At 41.5% G+C, this 20,420-nt stretch overlaps 3 protein-coding genes across 3 annotated transcripts; 2 read left to right on the top strand and 1 right to left on the bottom strand.

Annotated features, from left to right (window-relative positions):
• Positions 1–2,264: 2,264 nt before the first annotated feature.
• LOC136749582 (sphingolipid delta(4)-desaturase/C4-monooxygenase DES2) lies at positions 2,265–8,992 on the top strand. Its single transcript, XM_066704001.1, has 3 exons — positions 2,265–2,650; positions 4,386–5,128; positions 7,331–8,992. Exons 1-3 carry the CDS (start codon positions 2,569–2,571, stop codon positions 7,472–7,474), a joined length of 969 nt encoding a protein of 322 aa, XP_066560098.1. The 5' UTR covers positions 2,265–2,568; the 3' UTR covers positions 7,475–8,992.
• A 2,183-nt stretch (positions 8,993–11,175) lies between these two features.
• On the top strand, positions 11,176–14,426 carry polr2i (RNA polymerase II subunit I). The gene is made up of 6 exons (XM_066704000.1): positions 11,176–11,338; positions 11,642–11,696; positions 11,868–11,941; positions 12,343–12,417; positions 13,693–13,744; positions 14,061–14,426. Exons 1-6 carry the CDS (start codon positions 11,277–11,279, stop codon positions 14,121–14,123), a joined length of 381 nt encoding a protein of 126 aa, XP_066560097.1. The 5' UTR covers positions 11,176–11,276; the 3' UTR covers positions 14,124–14,426.
• A 627-nt stretch (positions 14,427–15,053) lies between these two features.
• On the bottom strand, positions 15,054–16,026 carry LOC136750561 (putative transcription factor Ovo-like 1). Its single transcript, XM_066705703.1, has 2 exons — positions 15,850–16,026; positions 15,054–15,533 (listed from the first exon to the last, which is right to left on the bottom strand). The coding sequence occupies exons 1-2, from the start codon at positions 15,962–15,964 to the stop codon at positions 15,223–15,225; spliced, it is 426 nt and encodes a 141-aa protein (XP_066561800.1). The 5' UTR covers positions 15,965–16,026; the 3' UTR covers positions 15,054–15,222.
• Between the last annotated feature and the right edge of the window lie 4,394 nt (positions 16,027–20,420).

Below are 20,420 nucleotides of genomic sequence, written 5' to 3'. Positions count from 1 at the left end.
TGTACCACTAAAGCACTGGCCTGTGCTGATTGCTGTGCAGCAGTTTAGCCTGACCTTTCCGAGGATAGACTGCTATAAATGCACTTTAAGATTCTTGGCATAATCTTGTTTAACTGCAATAATAATCCTATATCGAGGTATTTTTCGTGAGCGCATATACAAATATGAATTGGTATGCAATTTGTTACTTCAAAATTGGGAGAGTGGTAATCGCTATCAGCAATTTTACCACAACTACGTAACTGGGTTTGTGTGATCTGCAGTTGCCACTGTGCTTTGCGATTCGTGCTCCTGGCTCCTATACTTTACATATTTGGCATCATGTTAAATGCATGCATGGACGACAGTTTAGTATACAAATTAGACCTTTAAACTGTCTGTAACACGTATCCTACCTATAAAAGGTTTAAGTACGGACCATATTTACCAGAGCTGAATAAATCCAAACATCAAATTCAAGCAATATAGCTATATATATAACGTAGCCAAAGTATTTCAAGACTTCATCATTTCCAAATTGTATTCAATTTCTGACCCTTGTAACTACGCTACTGCTCTCATGCACTAAAGACTTGGACACAGGGAATCAGTAGGCCCGCCCTGTCAATAATTAATTTAATTAATTAAGAGTCAATTAAGAGCTCAAGATGGGAAAACAAAGGGGTTCACTGGTACCAGGAGCGAGAGTACAGGCTGCAGTGAAGGACTTACAACACAATATCATCTCCTTGTATTTTATTATAATTGAACTTATTTACATTTAAACCATGGGCGTCGCTAGACCCTATTTAGGGGGGCTGCAGCCACCCTGTATCTTCTCTCAGCCCCCCTAACAATACTACGATTATGAAGAAAAGGTCAAACAGTCCGACAAAACACCGTCAGTCGCCCCTTGTATTTTCTCTCAGCCCCCCTAAAAATAATACAACAAAAGAATCCAATAATGAAGAAGTAACTCTGCAAAACACTGTCAGCAACCCCCCACCCCGATCCTGGACACCGTTTCAAAGCCCCCCTAAAACTTGAAGTCTAAAGCCCCTGATTTAAACGATTATTATTGATTTTGTAGTTATATTTTGCAATTGATGCACTAGTCCATACGACTACATAACCCCCTTTCTACCGACCTCGGTTCTGTATGAAAAACATGTTTTAATAAGCACACTAATTTCCAAATCTATCTAATTTTATCTGTGTCTGTCTAACTATCTGTCTGCATATCTAGAACGTCTGTATACCGGAGATTGTCCTCTAGTGGAATTCACAAGGGTCTTTTTTTTCATTCAAATCTCTTACTTCTTTCCCCATTAATATTGCTCAACTGGGAAAACATGAGCTGTGAGAATGATGCCAAGACTAACGCAACTCTGGCAAAACACGGAGAAAATGCGGGGATTCAGAGCCACTTTAACGCTCTGCGCGCCGCTCAGCACAAAATATAATGCATCCTTAATAATTTACAATTCATGAGCATTGCCCTGGATTATGCACTGGTCTGAAATTGATTACATTATATAGTTTGCCACTTAATTCCCCCAATATACATGCAATAGCTTCGTTCGTTTTGTTTGTTTCGTCAATATAACGCAGTACCGCAGGGCTGGTTTGTGCATTTGGGGTAAAAGAAAATGTACTGCAGTAAATGCCTGACCGTGTATCTTAATGTCAGAGCGACCCCTGGTGACACTTCACTGATATGCCCAGGCATGATCCAGGCACTTGGTGTGTGTACGTGTTACACATTAATCACTGCCGATAAAGGTAATTTCCCCGTGTAAATGGTAAAAGTCGTCCACATAGCTCTTGCACTGCAGTTCTGTACCCATGGACCCAGATTTGGACTGGATAGTGGAAATCACGATTCACACTGAACCCAGGAATGGACTTCACTGTGTGGCTCTTTTCAGCCAAGTTCTCTAATTACAAAACCCAAAAGGACAATAGTTTCCATAATCGCCATCTACATTTTTTGTATTGTAGTGTTAGGTAGAAACATAATATACATTCTACACACACATTGGATACAGAGAACTAGTGTGGATTCAGTTTAAAGTCTACCGATCTCTCAAGCCACTTTACAACAAGACAACTCATAAGGGGGTCCTCGTTTTGGGGTTTTAGATGCAATGTCAATATAAACCAATTGTCTCCCGATTTGCCAGTATTGATTTGAATGATCTCTAGCTGGCTTACGAAGCACAAGGTGCACACCTCTTACACACAAACACCTGCACCACGCACCTGTCCTCCCCTCCCCCCCCGCCCCGTTAACTAAGCAGTCTGTGTATGCGTGCCACAACGCGTTACATGGAAATCTATCTATTTGCAGGGTCGTGTGTGCTTGTGAGGTGACAGTGGGTCTGCTTAATTTTGGAAAGTCCAGGGGAGGCGACGGTTGACTTTGACTAGTAAGGCGTGTTCAGCGCACCTGTGCCGCAGGGCGTTCACTTCCATACTCTGCTGTGAGGAGCGGCCACTCGCTGACACATGCGGCCGATTAGAGCGTCTCTGACTCCGGGATCGCTCGAGTGACGGGACGGTGATTTGCTTTGCTGGGGGGGGGGGAGAATGGGGAACAAAATAACACGGGATGACTTCGAGTGGGTCTACACGGAGCAGCCGCACTCGACCCGGAGGAAAGAAATTTTGGGTAAGTGGAAGTCTGTCCTTGGGCACAAGCTGACGAGCAATGCTGGCCATGGTTTTGTATAAGGGATTACAGAAAACGTGTAGGAACGGCGCGCAGATCTTACGGTGAAAGTTCAGTTTGTTGTTTCCACTCCCAGAGAATGACCCTTTATAACGTGTTGAAAATACTTTACCAACATGGCAAGTGGGATCTGGGGGTGTAAAAGAGAGGGCATATCTTTATTTGGTGTCATTTAAACCTGTTCTTACTTGGGTTTGACTTACCTACAGCTCAGGTGTTACTGTAAAACTACAACAAAACCATGTGAGGATGTTAGGAAACGGCATGCGTTTTTCCTAATTTTCAAAACACAGTTAATTTAGGTATAAGTGTGATCATATACTTCGTTGAATGGGTTCAGTTTTAAAGCCTGGAAATGGATTTGCCAATGGCACCAGACGCCACTTCAGGAATGCGGCTTGACGGCTTCTTGAATGTCACTACATCACCTGGGGAACAGGTGAACCGAGGCCCGTATTTGAGGAAATAAAAACAGCTTTTGGTATTATACCAAAATTGAACGTCTTTTCCATTCCCTAGTGAATATCGAGTTGTCGGGACCTCATTAGCTTATGAAAGCACCAATTTGATGGTATTTGAACAGGATAGGTAGCAGTCTGACAGGTCCAGCCGGTTTTGGGCTCCTTAAAGGTGCAGGTCAGACAGGCTCTCCGCTGGCTTGAGGTGATTTGTATTTTTAGGAAACGTCTTCTGTATGCCTTTAATTTTCACGACATATATCATTTCCAACATTCCCAAAGCCTGCTGTGTTCCCTTTTGAGAGCAGTATTAAGTGCAGAGTGACTGAGATATTTTCCCTGTTTGGAAGCACATGAAACATGATGCATAAGTGATACTTGTAGATGTATAACTTGTCACAGGTTTACCACCCTTTCTTAGCAATAGTGGTTTTTATAGGCCTCTCAATTAAGCATTTAGTGTTCATATGCAACAGTTGCAATGGAAAATTGACACCTAATTCCTTTTACTAGCAGTCATGAGAGATTGATACACTGCTGTGTTTACTACAATTGTATTTACCGTTTGCTTGGAAGGACGGGCAAATTAAGGTCACTTCCGAGGTCGATCAATGTCAATTCCCACAGTTTTTTTCAACGCTTTGTTCTAGTTTTTGTTGACATTATTATTTTTTTAAACATGATTAAAAGGAAGACGATAAACAAAAGCCAAGTAACCAACTAACTATAGCATGTAATCATATCCCAGAACCTCGTCAAGTCATTTCTAGATTTATCCTAGAGATTGTGTCCTGTGTAACCTGGCTCAACAGATTACATGTACACACTGTTCTGCCTCTTTCTTCCATGTAAAGATGTATTGTTTTGATGCAAGATGCTCTGTTATGAGCAAAAGAGAAGTAACCCTTTGCCTCTCTTCATTGGCATGACTACAGTGGAAGCAGTGCCAGAGCACTTCAAACTACTGCTAGTATTTATATAATGTACACACCCACAGATTTCTGTACTTTTGCAACTCTTTTGTATGAGGTGTGTTTAATTGCTGTGTAATAAAATACACAGTTCCCTTGCAATCATGATCTCACTCCTTCTCCGTCTTGTGATATTTCCCTCCTCCATCTTGTTTGAGAACATAAAGTTCTCTCGGAAACTCATTTCCTATCTATCTGTCTCTCTCTCACACACTCTCCAAGACTCACACACTCTCTCTCTCTTAGCCAAGCACCCTGAGATCAAGTCCCTGATGGGGCCAGACCCCAATCTGAAGTGGGTCGTGACAGCCATGGTGCTCACCCAGTTCCTGGCCTGCTATCTGGTGCAGGACCTCTCCTGGAAGTGGGTGCTGTTCTGGGCCTACGCCTTTGGGGGCTGCATCAACCACTCCCTCACCCTGGCCATCCACGACATCTCGCACAACGTGGCCTTCGGCAACAAGGACGCCCGGTCGAATCGCCTGTTTGGCATGTTTGCCAACCTGCCCATTGGCCTGCCCTACTCAGTCAGCTTCAAGAAGTACCACGTCGACCACCACCGCTACCTGGGTGGCGATGGCCTGGATGTGGACATCCCCACGGAGCTGGAAGCCCGCCTGTTCTGCACCCCCTTCCGCAAGGTCATCTGGCTCTTCCTGCAGCCCTTGTTCTATGCCTTGCGCCCCCTCTGCGTCAACCCCAAGCCGCTGTCTCGCATGGAGCTGCTCAATGGCTTCGTCCAGCTCATCTATGACCTCATCATCTACCAGCTGTGGGGGCTCAAGCCCCTGGTTTACATGGTGGCCGGTTCCATCTTATGCATGGGCCTGCACCCCATCTCAGGCCACTTCATCGCAGAGCACTACATGTACCTGAAGGGCTACGAGACCTACTCCTATTATGGCCCCCTCAACTTGATCACCTTCAACGTGGGCTACCATATGGAGCACCACGACTTTCCCAGCATCCCCGGGAGCCGCCTACCTCAGGTAAGCCTTTGCCAAAGACCAACAAACAGCCTGATTTTGTCAACCTCCTACTACTGCTACTTCTAGGCCTGTCTTTACTAATCCACATGAGGTTTTTGGGTCATTCTGGGGGACTGATCTGTTTAATGTTCTCGTTGAAAGTCTTATTGGTTGACTACTTTTATCTTTTCCCATGCCCAACAAAAGCTAGAAAAAAGCTCCTTTTCTTTTTCGTTTTTCTTTTTTAAATCAGCAATGGAAAACCGCTGGATTTGCTTCTTTTTGAAGTCGGATATAGAGTGAAAAGTTGGAAATACAAAAGAGTGGCATGAGGGACTTGCCAGGAAAGTGTGTTCTGCACTTGAGAGGAGAGACTGACAGAGAGAGGGAAATGGCAAGAAAATTGAGTAACTGTTGCACAATGTACTTCAAGAGAAACAGGTGGTTAGTCCAGTCTGTCCAGTCTCTCCGCTATGGCAATCCAAGTGCCCAGGTGTAGGGTGGGACTCCAGCTCCACCAAGTGATTATACACAGTAAAAGAGACAACCGATGCAGCTGTTGATCATGGGAGGTCATGTCTTACCTGCTTGCTTAAGCTAGCCAATATTATTAAGCTAGCCATCTGTGTCCTCTGGCTGCTGTAGGTAACCATGCGAATGGCCCAGTCCAGATGAAGATCAATCACTAACTAAAACTAAAGTACATTAAGCCTTCTTACTCTGCATTTTCTGTTTGTATAATGTTTTCCAGAATCCAGAATTTTTTCAAAGTTTATCTTCCAGACATGAAATCGGGGTAAAATTAATAAAATGGAAAAAATTAAGAAATAGCAAAATGATACATGTGTTCATATATACTTTTATTATACATTAAAAGTATACTTTTATACAAATGTATACATATATACTTTTAGTATACATTTAGTATGTCATTGTATACAATTGTTTAAATATTTCTGTATAGTTTCTATATTTCTGTATTTAAGCAACAAATAGTTGTGCTCACCAGAAGTACCATCAACTGGCCTACAGCATCCTTCTGTCGGTATTCACGAACAAGATTTAAATGTGCAACTTTGTACAACAGTTGCTCTTTTGATGTGTTTAAATACTCGGGTCCTCCTGAAATTGTTTTGAGTACAGTACATGGTACAGTTAGTTTTTGAAGTTTTTTTACACAGAAACAATTGTCACATCAAAAATGTTTTTCCGGAAATCCTGTTTTGCAAAGGCTCACATATTTTTCTGAGTATATCCACACTCATGTTGAGCCTCCGGCCTTGGATGTAGTCGAGTTTTGAAAACGGTCTATCTGCACCCCGTGATCGGGTCGTAGTCTACCACAAAATTTGCCTTGAAGGATTAAATGCCTGCATGGCATTGTATAATGAATATTCAGCACCGAACACTTCAGTGGTTGCCCAGTAAAACAAACTGTTTGCACAAACTCATTAACACAGTCTAGTTGGGTCCTCTTTTTCACTAAAGCCCTGTTAAAGCCTGCAGTTATGGACTGATTATCCCTAATCTCAGACTCTTTCATTTTTACATGCCTCTTGCTTTCCATATGTTGTTGGCACTCACTTCAATCCTGCAGTATTTGTAAAACAATGCATCCTCTTCACTATCCTGTTTTTTATTTTGTATTATTCTAAACACTGATTGGCACTGATATTCATATAGAGAGTTGCACTTTCTACAAATCTTAATTTCTTTTGTTTTTCCTGTGTGAGTTTTATTTAGATCCACATTAGACACAATTTGCCCACACTGCCAGTTTATGTGAGACAATCTTGACCCAATATCCATAGACCAAACTGTCTGGAATGATTTCTATATATATACAGATTGCCTCCGCTTGCCACAATACAAAGCCATGTACTGGGGTGGCATTTCATCAAAATACATACCAGGTAAAACTGTATTTAGGGAAATGATAAATGCGTTTAAATCAGTAAAAAACGAATAACGTCAATAGAAAATGTATCAGTTAAATGCGTGGTAACAAACAAAATGCTGAACACTAAGCAATTTCAACAATCTTTCTCTTCCTCTCTCACTTGCAGGGTATATGTATGAATTCCCCCTTCTCTCTCCGTTTTAGTGTAGCGTATTTATGAAGTTCTCTTTTCCCTTTCTCAGTGCAGTGCTTCACGAATACACACTAACCCCTCCTCTCTCTCTCTCTCTCTCTCTCTCTCTCTCTCTCTCTCTCTCTCTCAGGTGAAGAAGATGGCTCCAGAGTATTATGACAACCTCCCCCAGCATGATTCTTGGGTCCGTGTGCTTTGGGATTTCGTCTTCTGTGATTCCCTGGGGCCTTTTTCCAGGATAAAGAGGAACTGCCGAGTGTTCAAGGAGGAATAGACTCATAGACTACCCCCCCCCCAACAATACCCCACAATGTTACCAAACTTGAAATCAACCCATTTACCCATATCCAGCCCAAATCTGTTAACCAGCCTGAATCTGTTTTGAATCCAGGTTAAGAGATCTCCGACTGGACTTGGTACTTGTTTGTTTGTTTTGTGTAATTATACTTTGTTCTTCTGGCAGGAATTTGCACAATTCAGAGATTAGGATGAGAAATTCTGAAAAGAATCTGCACTTGTCTTGTGAACATTTCTGTGTTAATGATGTGTGTCCCTTGAACCACCCTTCCCACAGATGCCTTGTTCTGGGCACCTGTCATCTTTTACTGGTTTTCGGTCATTATGGAGTGCAAGATTTTCTTTTTCAAATGCTGTCCTTTATTGTCTGCTACATTGGAGACTGCGATGAGAGAGGGATACTTATAGTCTGACTTCACAATCCCTCAATCAATGCAAGGTGAGTGAAGTGTGTTTGGGGTGGGGGAAGTGTGTAAGAGAATAGGCTATGATAACTCAACATTTGTGCAAAGAGCAGAGGATTGAGAGATATCTATGTATTTTTATTAAGTATTTAAGTATTTAGAAAAAATACATTTAGAAGATTGAAAAATGTCCTATTTAAACCTTTTAAAGGCAAAAATAATAAAATATCAAGGATTCAATACTCTAAAGATTAATACATTTTTAAAAACTGGTTAATCTCAAGCATGCTAGCTAAAAATAGATAAATACATTTACCAGTGACTAATGCCAGAACTTACACCACATTTCCTCTTGAATTGAAAAATACTGAATCAGCCAGTTAAAACTTTAAATAGTGAGTGTGCTTCAGTCCATTTCTAATGTTCTTCTTGTTATTTCTTTTAATCTTTGGATTCGGTAAAGATCAATTAAGCCAAATCAGCTGCTAGGACTGAAAACGTACACACTGCTCTTTTGCTTGGAGTCCTTCATGTCTGCATCCTTTTTTCTTTTTCTTTTCCTCTGACTTTGTGTGTCTCTGTGTGTGCTGCGTATATTTTAAATGTCCTTCTGTGTGGTTCCTTGTTTCTACTCGTCATTCTAACTTGCTGAAATTCTATTCTAACTGGAGTCCGTTGTTCGTTGCTGTGCAGCTCTGAAATACTCCCTCTGCCACTTCCTCTTGGGCTAATTTCCAAAGCACGTACAAGGTAGTGTGGTGAATAAAATCAATTATTTAAAATTAACTGAAACTCTAATCAACTAGAGGACAAGCAGACTTTTATTAAAGCAGTCAAATAAAAACTCCAAATCAGACAGGCTTGTTGCGCCTCCCTGTGGGGGGTTGTAGAACTGCAGAGAGCTTGCCAAACTGTTCCTTTGAATGTGGAAGGAGCCTGTCTGTGTTAACATGTAAGTACATATTGATTATTAGTCTTGTTGTATTGTTTTAATATTCATTGTATTGTAATGAGCTATTGTCAGCTATATTCTTGTTTACTGTACAACAAATTTATCTAAAAAATAAATTTTGCAAAAAGCCTTAATCAAATTGTCTTTATTTATTATTCCAGTATTCATCTGCCCCTTTCAACCTGCAGCTATTCCCGTTCCCAAATCAGCTGTGCTAGAAATGATGTGGGCTGACAGTATTTCAGTTCCTTAAGCAACGTTATTGAATCATGAAGGCAAAATACAGAAAACTGAAGATTGTTCTCAGTTAATGCCACAGCAATATTCCCTCAGTGTAAGGAACTGCAGGGTTCTCTTGAATGTGTAATATAATACTCAGACCTGCAAGCAGAATCTGTGCCTTATATAACCAGGTTAAAACTTAATTATTGATCTGCACAACAGGAGGGGATGCAGAGGATCTTCGCAAAGTAAATTGTGAGTCATTTCTACATTTCTCTGATTTGGGGCTTGTAGAATGAATTGGAAGTGTTTACATTTTTAACATCATAAAACTGTATAAGTTAAGGAGGTAACTTTGGTCTTTTAGGGCAGGGCTTCCCAACCTTTTTCATCCCAAGGCCCACTTGATCAACATCATAAACCTTTGAAGCCCACTACCCACACAATCATTTCAAAAACACATTTTTTAATAAGTAAATTTAAATAAATTAGATACATTTGCATAATTTGTCGATGACGTCACATTAACTAGTAATGTGTATAGAATTGTTTATTTTTTTTTGTTACAGCTAATTCTTACAAACAAAATAAAACATTCCCAGTTAGTATAAAATAAGGTATCATGTTTTAATTTTTTTTTACAAGCACACGGTTTATATATAGGTAGGCTATTGATTTAACTTGCTATTGACTTACCCAGAACATTTTGAAATTTGGACACCTGAAATGCGCGATTCTGAGTAATTTTGAAGTCGAAAAACTTCCGACCTAAAAATTTTTCTTTTTTTAATTCCTCCGAGCACACCCCCCCCAATACACCACTGTAAAGGGCTTTATACAAATCTGATGTTTTAATTTAGACATCTGAAGTCACTTGCAGTATTCGAAGTCGCATACTACCCATACTACATATCAGCATTTCAGTAATATTGGTACGTAGTATGGGTAGTAATGCAAATACAGCTAATTTATATTAATGAGAAAAAAGAACGATGCGATTGTTGCGTGGGTTCTAGGGTTTGTAAAAACCTCTGAACCTTCGAAGACAGAACTAATTATATATATATATATATATATATTTTTTATATATTCGCAAAAAGTGAATTCCTATTTAAAAGCATTATTTCTTAAATATTTTCACGGCCCACCTGCACTACCTCGCCGTGGCCCAGAGGTTGGGAATCACTGTTTTAGGGTATTTGTTTTTTATCTGTTTTTCTCATACCAGTCTGTGTTCTTGCCTGTGTCTTGTAACACATTCAAGGCTTCTGCCAAGGTCTGTGGCATCAAGCTCTCCTGAAGTAAGTGAAGAGGGGTAGAATTGAAAGCATTCATGTGTAAAACTTGCCACCACCGAGACGAGAGTGTCGAGAAATATAGTTACAATCAATTGATCTGGTTTCCTTGGATACCATGGCCAGGAGTTTTCTATGAACGTTTCCTTTAGGCTGAAGTGATTTCAGTGGAGATGGTGAGGAGGGCACATCTATTCTGATCCCTTTACTCCAGGGCCTGTCCAAAGGGTGGGACTGTACACAAAGCAGGGGAAGACACCCAAAAATGTCCCTGTAACACACACCTCGTTGCCCAAAATTAGACAAAAAGGAACTGCAAAATGTCACATAAGGGAAAGAGTACATATTGCAAAGTGGATGAAAGACTTTAAGAAGGCTGGGATCAGTCCTTGAGCTGAACTTCAGACGTGGGAAGAGCATGTGACTGGACTGAGAGCAGGAGTCCACACAGAGGAAAACTGACTGCTTATCGAAAAGGTGAGCAGAGTCGGGCTCCTCTCACTGCACAGCTGCCCTCCGCTGACCTCACTGGAACTGCCACCTCTATGCATACCCCTCAGCTTTCCACAGCACAGAGTCAACAGAGGATAAGAAATTAACTAATTAAGAAACGGAACAGAACAACCTTAATGTTTGTCACCGTCATATTCATGATGAAGAACAAAAATCAAGAACTATAATGATTTAAAACGTGATCAAACCTATTCCTACACAGAACGGCCACCAGCTATTCGGACCTCCACCAGTGAGCGGCGCCAACACTTTTTGTAGCCTTTAGAATATTGCCGGTGTTTCGAGCGATGTGTGCGCGCCTGCGCAGTGACGAGTGGCGGCTGTGTGTGTTGAACGCTGCAGTGAGAGCGGGTTGTATTCACTGTCATTTTTAAATCTATGTTTTAACTCGCTATGGATTTGGACGGCACCACGTATGAACCCGGCTTCGTGGGCATCCGGTTCTGTCAGGAATGGTACGTTTGGCCACAGGAATAGTTTGGAGCTCATGTTTTTACGTTTCTGTTTACTATCGGCAGACGCATATACTGATGTTCACCATGCTTTTTCTTATAGTAGGAATAGTACTGTACTAGTACTTTAACGTGTATTGGTAAGCAAGAAAGAAAATAAATGGCATAATGTTTACAATTCCCAATGCAATTTCCAAACTTGAGTTTAATTGAGTTGTCTGGAGTGAGAATTCATCCTTTTGCTGAAGGCATGCAGTTTTGCTCAGAGGATCGTGTCTTTAACGCCGGTGTGTTTTTGTATTCTAGCAACAACATGCTTTATCCAAAAGAAGACAAGGAGAACAGGATATTGTTGTACGCTGTGAGTATAAGCAACTTTGCTGCATCAACTCAGTGACAATAATGTGATGTATTTTTGACAGATGTAGATAGTTTTTATTGCGATCACTGTGCCATATTCCAGCCTTTAATCTTAAAATCTTTGTTTATTTGGCTCTTATTGCATACAGTGTCTGTAATGCCTCTCTCTCAGTGCAGGAACTGTGACTACCAACAGGAGGCAGATAACAGCTGCATCTATGTCAACAAGATTACCCACGAAGTCGAGTAAGTGTTATCTGTATTATTTAGGCTGGTGCCTTTAATTCCAGGCCAGTTACAGTGAATAAAATAACTTCATTATACTTTACACACAGAGCAGTATGCAAAATGTTTGCCCCATTCTGAGTTCTTAGCCAATTAATTTCACAAAAGATGTACTTCTTGGTCACAGTTGCCAGTTTGCCCATGTTTTGAGCTGTTAATGGACAACTTTATAACCTGCTTCGATAGGTGTCACAAATACTTTAATAACTTCTATAGTGGACCATGTGGTTTTTCCCATCGCAGTACTGACAAGCCCAGTTTTAAAAATTTTCCCAACATTTGAGCAGGTGAAGGCTTGATTGTTTTAGGACTTGGCAGTGTAGCAGTGTTGTGTTCATGTGAGTCTTGGTGTTGTCTACCAGTGAGCTGACTCAGATCATCGCTGACGTGTCCCAGGACCCCACGCTGCCCCGGACTGAAGATCACCCCTGTCCTAAGTGAGTACTCGGCATATCCCCACCATGTCCACCAGAAACGGCAGCCCTGGGCTCCATTTCTATGCTTTGCCCATCACAGAGTGAAGTGCAGTGCTTTTTGATTCAGTCTACTTGTTGCATTAAAGTTGGTCACACAATATTTATTACAGTCAGACCCCCAGTTATATGAGTTTGAGTTAAACTGATTCACATATACATTAATTATATAGTGTGGCCAATGTTTAAACTTACGCAATACCCTGCTTCAAGTTCATCCTTGTTAAGTTAACAGATGCAAACAGAGCTGTGTTAATTGCTTGCAAATACAATTTTAATTAATTGACTGTGCATATCATTAAAAAAAAAGGCAAATAAAAATGACTTTGAAAATAACAGTTGTGTGTTTTGCTGATGACAAGAATTCTTAATTCAGAAACTCTTTAATCTTAGGATCAATGAGATGGCACTGCAATTAGGCCTAAACTAAGTTTTGTCTCTGTATGTGTTGCCTGGAGTGAAGGGAAAAGTAGTGACACCAAGCCATGTAGTGCTAGCAGGGGTTGGCTGTAAAGGTTTTAATAAGGCTATCAAATCGATTATTTTTAATATCCTTTTATAATGAACTAAGCTTATCTAATCTTGGTCACAGGTCCTTATCCCCCTCTTTTCCATAGAATTAATGCCTAGAAGTTTGATACTGACTAAATCTAAAATCAACCCCAAGAAAGTCTGCTATATGCAAAGGAAAATGGCAGTGGAATGTCTTTGAATTCATTTTTGGATTAAAGATGAGACATTATTTCCCAATTTAATACAAAATGTTAATATACATATGTGGTTTTAAGAAGAGCCTACATCGGCCTCTTAGTGCTGGAGGACTGAAATACAGGTTACAAAGCCAAGACAAGATAAATGCAACCCCCTAACTGTGAGCATTAAAATTCATTTAATTTCTTCCATTGGTGCACTTGAGACAAGACAATTAACCAGTAGGACACATTTGTGAATCATTAGCTGTCACTGATGCACATCTACACTACTGCTCCCAGTGGACAGACTCACAGGACAAGCTAGGGCAAAATTAGGACCAGGTCTGAAAATTCCAAACTTGTGGATAGTACTGGATGACTACATTGACCTTTAAGGAAGTATGATATATATATAAATATATATATAAAAAACATTTCCTCTCCGGGTTGTCTGTTGTCTGATGTCTGATTCATGGGTGTTAATCTATCTATAGAATTCATGCAGGGTATTACTGACACGAATTTGTAATTTGTTTTTCTCTTTCAGGTGTGGCCACAAGGAGGCAGTGTTCTTCCAGTCCCACAGTATGAAGGCTGAGGTATGCTAGTGCTTTAGCTCTCTTGAGTGATGGAGCACATTTTTCAATTACTGAACTGAAGCTACAGCTAGCAATGCACATTGTACAAATCGCATAAACAGAAAAGGACCTAGACTGTGAATCGCCGTAGAATAGTCAACAGAATCGTGACCCCAGTTCTACAGTCAATAGGAAACCAAAACCGGTGTTTTAGAACTGGAGGAATGAGAGAGAAAAAAGACCTTCTGAGATTTTCATCAGCGCACTTAGTTTTACTCACTCGCCTTTTAGGTTGCTAGCAGAGAAATTAAAACCAGCATGTGCCCTTGTGTTTCAGGATGCGATGAGGCTGTACTATGTGTGCACAGCGCCCCACTGTGGCCACCGCTGGACTGAGTGAAGAGCAGAAGCCCAGTGCTATCGTCGACAGGGAGTCTATTCATCACCTTGCCCTTTGGCATTGTTAGCGTATCATAGGCTATGAAGCCAGCATGAAAACAAATGCCAGGGAGAGAGAGGTAGACTAATGTGTAAAGTATGTGGCAGCCGATGTTAAGTGAACGCCGTGGAGAGGAGGTATATTCTGACTTCAGATGAAAATCCAGATGTTTGTTTTTTTAGGGGATATTTTTATTATTCATGTTGTGTTGGCTTATTTTTTTATTGACAAATTAAAAAAGAAAAAAAAACCTCCACATAAGCAGTTTCGTTTTTTCTTCTCCCCCTGATAATTTTATCAGCGTGCACCCCTCTTTCAACAGACATGGAGTTGTATTCATGGAGCACGTCCTGTGCTAGAGAGGGAAATATGTGGGGAAATGTTGACAAAAGTAAAGTAAACCAGTCTTTTTATTTTCTACCATTGGTTGTGGTTGTTTGGTTTTTACAGAATTGTAAAATGTAATGTTAAACTCTGTCAGGGAAGTGAGATGGGACTGTATTTACAAGTTTGCAACAGTAGCAGAGCATGTTTAATTTGAAGTCTGTGTTGCTCATGAGGGGAGACTGAGCTCGGGCAGTGACTTCTATTAGACCTTACAAATAGATAATAATAATAATAATAATAATAATAATCTATAATAGAACTTGCAAGTACATGATCCATCATAAAGGCCACCATAGAGAGGCATTCTGCCAGGTAGGCGGTGCGGATTGAGACAAGTTTTCAGTCAGATCAGACATCGCAGTGACGGCAGCCTCAGAATCAGTCAGCCAAGCTGTCCACCGTCCAGCTGTCCTTAACAGCTACGGTCAGTCCATTGCTGCAGATTCAGTTGGCAATCAAAAAACGATTTTTCTTCTCAGCCTTCTTGGTCAAGAAGTTAATCACTTGTGTATTTCCTCTTGTCTTAAATGGCAGTCTGTGTTGGTTGCCACTTTAGGCACCCTTATTTGCAAACCCATCATCTCTCACAAACTTTCAGGCCCTCCTTGCACTTTAACTAGGCGAGACAGACGGAGAGAAGGGGAGACGGGGAGTGAGCCAAACTCTTCCCGCCTCACAGGTAGTAGCCGGCACCGGGGTACAGCACCACAGCGCCCAGTTTGTGCCCAGCGGCACCCGTGTGGCCGTGCTTGCGGTAGTAGCGGCGCAGGGCGGGGCTGCCGGGGTGCCGTTCGCGGATGTGCAGGTAGTACTCGTCGCCGTGGGTGGAAGTGAAGCCGCAGTCCTCGCACACGAAGATCTTGGAGCGGCGCTCACGGTAGGCGTACTGCTGCCGCACCCCGTGGATTTTCTTCAGGTGGGACTCGAGCGAGCAGCGCTGCGTGAAGGCCTTCTCGCACAGCTCGCAGCGGTACGGACGGATGCCTGGGAGAGGGGAGGAGGAGAGGTCAGCGCACCGGTTGGATCAGAGCGGGACAGACATACGCGAGAACGAAAGAGGAGGAGAGAGAAGTACATGGATCAGAGTGATGTGGATAGAAACCCGAGAGAGGCACAGTTCGTAGGACCTGAAGATGCAGACAAACAAGGTGGGAGGGAAAGACAGTCAGTCTATCTAATATACGTGCTTTATTTTTTATCAATATATTGTTTGCTCTACATTTCCTAGGTGTCCCAAACATTTGAGTAAAGCCGGGCTGGAAGCAGAGCATGCTGGGAGGCGAGGCTGGCGTGTGCTAACCTGTGTGCGTGCGCATGTGCCTCTTGAGGTCGAAGGTGTCATTGAAGCCCTTGGCGCAGTAGCGGCACACGTGCTTCTTCACCATGCTGTGGCACTTGAGGTGGCGCGTGAGCATGCGCTGGAGCGGGAACACCTTGTTACACACCAGGCACAGGTAGTCGCCCTGCGAGTGTGCGCCACGGCCCTGAGAGAGAGGGAGAGGAGGGTAGAGTAAACATGTTAGCCCGTGCGCTCCGACCCCTGTAATAGTATTCTGCAGATTCTATCATGTAATATTTATATGGTGTGTATACATGGAGTCTTCTTCTACACATAGGAAGGGCCGCTTGTATGCACACAACAGTTTTAGTACTTATTACACTGCTGTGAATCGAAATGTTACAATGCCTTGTATTTCCTTATTGCAGCCATTGTGACTGGCCGTGGAAAGTACACAAATACATACACATTTAATAAACCTAGTAATGCAGGTATGAAACTGTCTCTTAAGGCAGTAGATGTTCTCTTATTGTTTGTTAACTTTTACTGTCGCTGGTTTTATTGGGGGGTTATTATGTTTCATTACAACTGCCTCCTCACCTTGGCTCGGGGGACCGTTGGCACGATGTTGGCACTGTAGGGGCTCAGGCTGGCCTGGGGGGGCTGCAGTGGCGGCAAGCTGGGGGTGTGCCGGTGCCAGTCCAGCCTGGGCTGCCCGGAGGTCTCTTGCCACGCTGGCTCCCGTAGAGGGGGCATGGGGTGGGGCACAGGTGCCTGTGGCATCTCGGAGGGGCTGGGACCCGCCGAGCTGTCTGCAAGGAATGGAAAAGGGGAAGGCTTTATTGCCAGTGTCAGAAATAAGGGTTTGATCTATCATGTACACATCAGTAAAAAAAATAATTAAAAAAATCACTGATTACAACTGCACTGATCATAGTCAAAACAGTGCGTCATCACTACTATCCTAACGCCTTCATAACAAGAAGTGAAACACAATTCAGTATTTTACATGACTGGAGAAACGCGGGTGGAGATCAGTGTTGCCTAATGGACGCGCAGCTGGTGTCTCCGGTGATCTGCCAAAAACGGTCTTCTCTGTCTTGTGCGCATTGTTAACTTGTAAAATTGTCATATAGTGTCTACCGTTAAGAGTAACTGTTAACGAGTTTTAATAGTAGCAAAACATAGCCTATAGCGACATCAATTTACAGTGACACTTTGCCATGTAGTGCCCAGTCTGCCCAATACCGTCAGTTGTAAATAGTCTCTCCAGTAGGGCTGCTATTAAATTAAAACCTTGACCTGAAAAACTACAACACTGTACTCGGTAGCGACTTCGTTTTAAATAGATGCTGCTTTCTTCTCAGACATTATATATGCAACCGCTATGCTGTACAGGAATTAACTCCACCGACACAGCATGCAATTCATACTTTACATTCGAAGGACTAGGAAAAGTCATTGTGAAATGTAACGCTTCTGAAATATAATGTCCAGGAGATGAAATGAGCCGTGCTGCAAGCAGGTTCACACATATCGTCTTGATTCTTTTTTAAATGAGTTCACATGCAGATGTCTGTCCAGCTGTATTGAGGTTATTGCAATCGCAATGCGCTTGTGCTTAAATGAACTACAAACTGATTCCACTTAGCAGTAGGATGGCGTTTATACTGGTTTAACAGGTTCTAGCCTCTGAATATAGGTCGCCTTGGTGTAGCGCAGTTTTCCACAGTTTTGTGCAGATCTGCGCTGCTAATTCTGCAGATCTGCGCACAGCTGCGAAAATGTGCGCTACAAGAACGCAGGCATAGTGCTGGTCTTGTGACGTCTGCAGGGCTGCTGGTGTATGCAGGTTAGGCAGGTATTTAGTAGTACTGTATTCAATACCCGAACTGTAAAAACTTAGCAGGGGGAAGAATTATGTTAAATCTGTCTTTACTCTCAGAAATATATTGTTAAGGGCACTATAGTTTTCTCTCAATTCAAATGAAATTTATAAAAGGAGTACTTTGGTTAAAATAACATCACAGTATGTTCCATATCTGTGCCCGACTGTCTCTGTGTTATGTTTGCTAAACATTATTTGTTGCCCAACCAACTTGTTATGAGAACCGAAAGTGTCAATTGAATGCTGTTTTTATTTATTTTTATTTATTTTAACTCGTATGCACTGCTAAATGTGGTGTCATATTACATATACAATTTTGATACTAATCAAAAGTTACAAACATGTACTTAATAGCAGATTTCATTATTTAACTGTCAGTTATCTACAGTAAAATGTTGTTTACTTTTAGCAGGTGTGTGAAACTTGATATTGAAATCCTCCCTAAGAGTTTGTCTTGATTAGTTTAGTAATCAGAGGCATCCTTTCTCAAACCCTTTAGTTTTTCGTTTCAACAGAACAACATTTTTTAAACAAAAAAAATGAAGAATGATCCATTTCAAAAAGAAAGAAAGAAACCTCAACATATCAGAAACTAGCTACTAACTAACTTAATAACTTGCCCCCCCCCTCCCGTGGAACAGCTTGTATAATTTATGGTCGGTGTGAGTGACCCTCCAAAATTTTACGTAGGCACTACATTGCATTGAATTACATATTATAGCTTTAGGATATCAATGTATTGTTGATCTACATACAGCTCTGGTTTTACTATTTATAGGTATGTGTTGGGTAAAATGAACATTTTTGTTTTATACTATAAACTACTGACAACATTTCTCCCAAATTCCAAATAACAATATGAATGGAATGGCTGCCATACATGTAGAGATGCTGATTGAAGAAAAAATTGCAGTGGTCTCTTAATTGTTTCCAGAGCTGTATATTTAATTTTCTTGATCTTTATATACCTCACATAATAACGATTAGGATTTTATTTATTTTTGTTGCTATCGATTATTTATGACTTGTGTGCTCCTAGCATTCAGTTTTGTCCTATCAATAATTTCACTATGGTGTACTATTTTATTTCAGACTATTCTACATAATTAACACTTGCGTTAAAAACGGAAATAATTTCATGTAAAAAGTTCAGATAAGTAATTTGTTTTAGTGTGGAAAAAATAGTCCATCCACAAAAAATTTTTTGAGCAAAAGTCACACAGACTGAAAAAGGCTTGCATAAAAAGAATTGCAGTAATAAAGCGGGGAGGCTATTAGTATTTAATTCTCAGCAGACACCCTTGCCCAGGATGGCTTACAAAAGGCACACATTTCAGGACAGATGATACAGTAGGACCAAGAAATTGCAAGAAGTTTGGCACGAATTTGGTCTCTAAGCCTCCTCCTCTCACCTGTGGCTTCCTCTCTCCCTCTCTCTGTCTCTCCAGAGGGTTGTTCCACTGGATCGTTCCATCTCCAGCCCCCTGCCAGCCCCTGCTTCTTCTTCACCAGGAAAGATCGTGGCATTGTTCACTCTCTCAACACCCCTCAAATTAAGGGTGAATTGTAACAGCCTAGCATCCAAATCTTTCTACTTTCTTGCCGTCTCTCTCTTTCACTCTTTGTATCTCTTTTCCACTCCTTTTTTTGCTCTGTCTCTTTCAGACAAATCCAAGGAGGATTTTGATTTTGCAGTATGAGCGTAGGCCGAATCTCTATGTTTTTTTCTGTCAGTCACTCTCTCACACCAAACCTGAGTGTCCCCCACTAGCCCTTGCTGTCTAACTAAACCTGTTAGTCTGCACACAAGCGGACCCTAGTCTGTGGCTGCCTGTAGAACTGACAGTGTAAATGTTCTGTTGGATGTCTGTTTTGGTTTGCATCTGGGAAGAGAAGGGTGTCATCTTACCTTATCCACCCCCCCCCACACCCACACACACAATTAAAAAAAAAAATAGGAAAAATCTAAATCAAAGCAGAAAATTTCCCTAACATCTCCACTGGACCAATGAGTGGAGACACCTGTCTGTGTATTCTCCTACATCTTCAGCTTTAACAGTCTCCCGTTCATTTGCATGACCCCAGCTTGTGCAAATCTGGTCTGTCAATTACAGCATCCCCCTCATGCAAATCAGCTATGGGCATCTTCTGGGGAAGGGTTAGCTGGCTGAGAGGAGCAGACAGAGGCAGGCAGCCTGGCTTGGCTTGTTGACTGCTATTAAAATCAATCTTTTCTTTTCTCTCTGCCCCCTGGATTGTCGTATGAAGCACACACACACACACACACAGATAAAAGGCTATTCAGATCAGTATTAGAATAGTAAAATCCCAGCATTTAGTGTCTGCACTACTGGAACTGTTTAAGAAACCGTCTTTTAACTGTCTTTTATCCCTTTTCATGTCTTTCTCTTTTGTTCATTCTTCTCCGGCTCCATTTTCTTTGCCCGGCAAGTTGATTTTAATTTAGTTCTCTTTAACAACCGAGTCTGTGCTTTCTTTTTCTCTCTACCTATATTTATTTTCTGTATTGCTGCATTATTACATTTTAGGTGTTTGAAACTCTCTTATGTAACCAGAGACATATCGAGAGATTCATAAATAAATCAGTAAAGATTCCTGTTGGTTGAACATCAGAGTTAAGACAGGGCTGTGTCGCAAACCCTGAAAAAAATTATTGATATGTAAGTGTAGTTTAATTAACAAT

The sequence above is a fragment of the Amia ocellicauda genome, chromosome 5, assembly GCF_036373705.1.
Source record: "Amia ocellicauda isolate fAmiCal2 chromosome 5, fAmiCal2.hap1, whole genome shotgun sequence".
NCBI classification, from domain to species: Eukaryota; Metazoa; Chordata; class Actinopteri; order Amiiformes; family Amiidae; genus Amia; species Amia ocellicauda.
The sequence above is the reverse complement of the archived record's forward strand: the minus strand, read 5'-3'. Positions and strand labels throughout refer to the sequence as shown.

Bases quoted from the DNA above. Each gene is read 5' to 3' on its own strand.
- LOC136749582 (XM_066704001.1), top strand. From the start codon at position 2,569: ATGGGGAACAAAATAACACGGGATGACTTCGAGTGGGTCTACACGGAG. The intron at 2,651-4,385 runs GTAAGTGGAAGT...TCTCTCTCTTAG, and splicing joins CCGGAGGAAAGAAATTTTGG to CCAAGCACCCTGAGATCAAG. The intron at 5,129-7,330 runs GTAAGCCTTTGC...TCTCTCTCTCAG, and splicing joins CCGGGAGCCGCCTACCTCAG to GTGAAGAAGATGGCTCCAGA.
- polr2i (XM_066704000.1), top strand. From the start codon at position 11,277: ATGGATTTGGACGGCACCACGTATGAACCCGGCTTCGTGGGCATCCGG. The intron at 11,339-11,641 runs GTACGTTTGGCC...TTTGTATTCTAG, and splicing joins ATCCGGTTCTGTCAGGAATG to CAACAACATGCTTTATCCAA. The intron at 12,418-13,692 runs GTGAGTACTCGG...TTTCTCTTTCAG, and splicing joins GAAGATCACCCCTGTCCTAA to GTGTGGCCACAAGGAGGCAG.
- LOC136750561 (XM_066705703.1), bottom strand. From the start codon at position 15,964: ATGCTCACGCGCCACCTCAAGTGCCACAGCATGGTGAAGAAGCACGTG. The intron at 15,534-15,849 runs GTTAGCACACGC...CCCCTCTCCCAG, and splicing joins GCACATGCGCACGCACACAG to GCATCCGTCCGTACCGCTGC.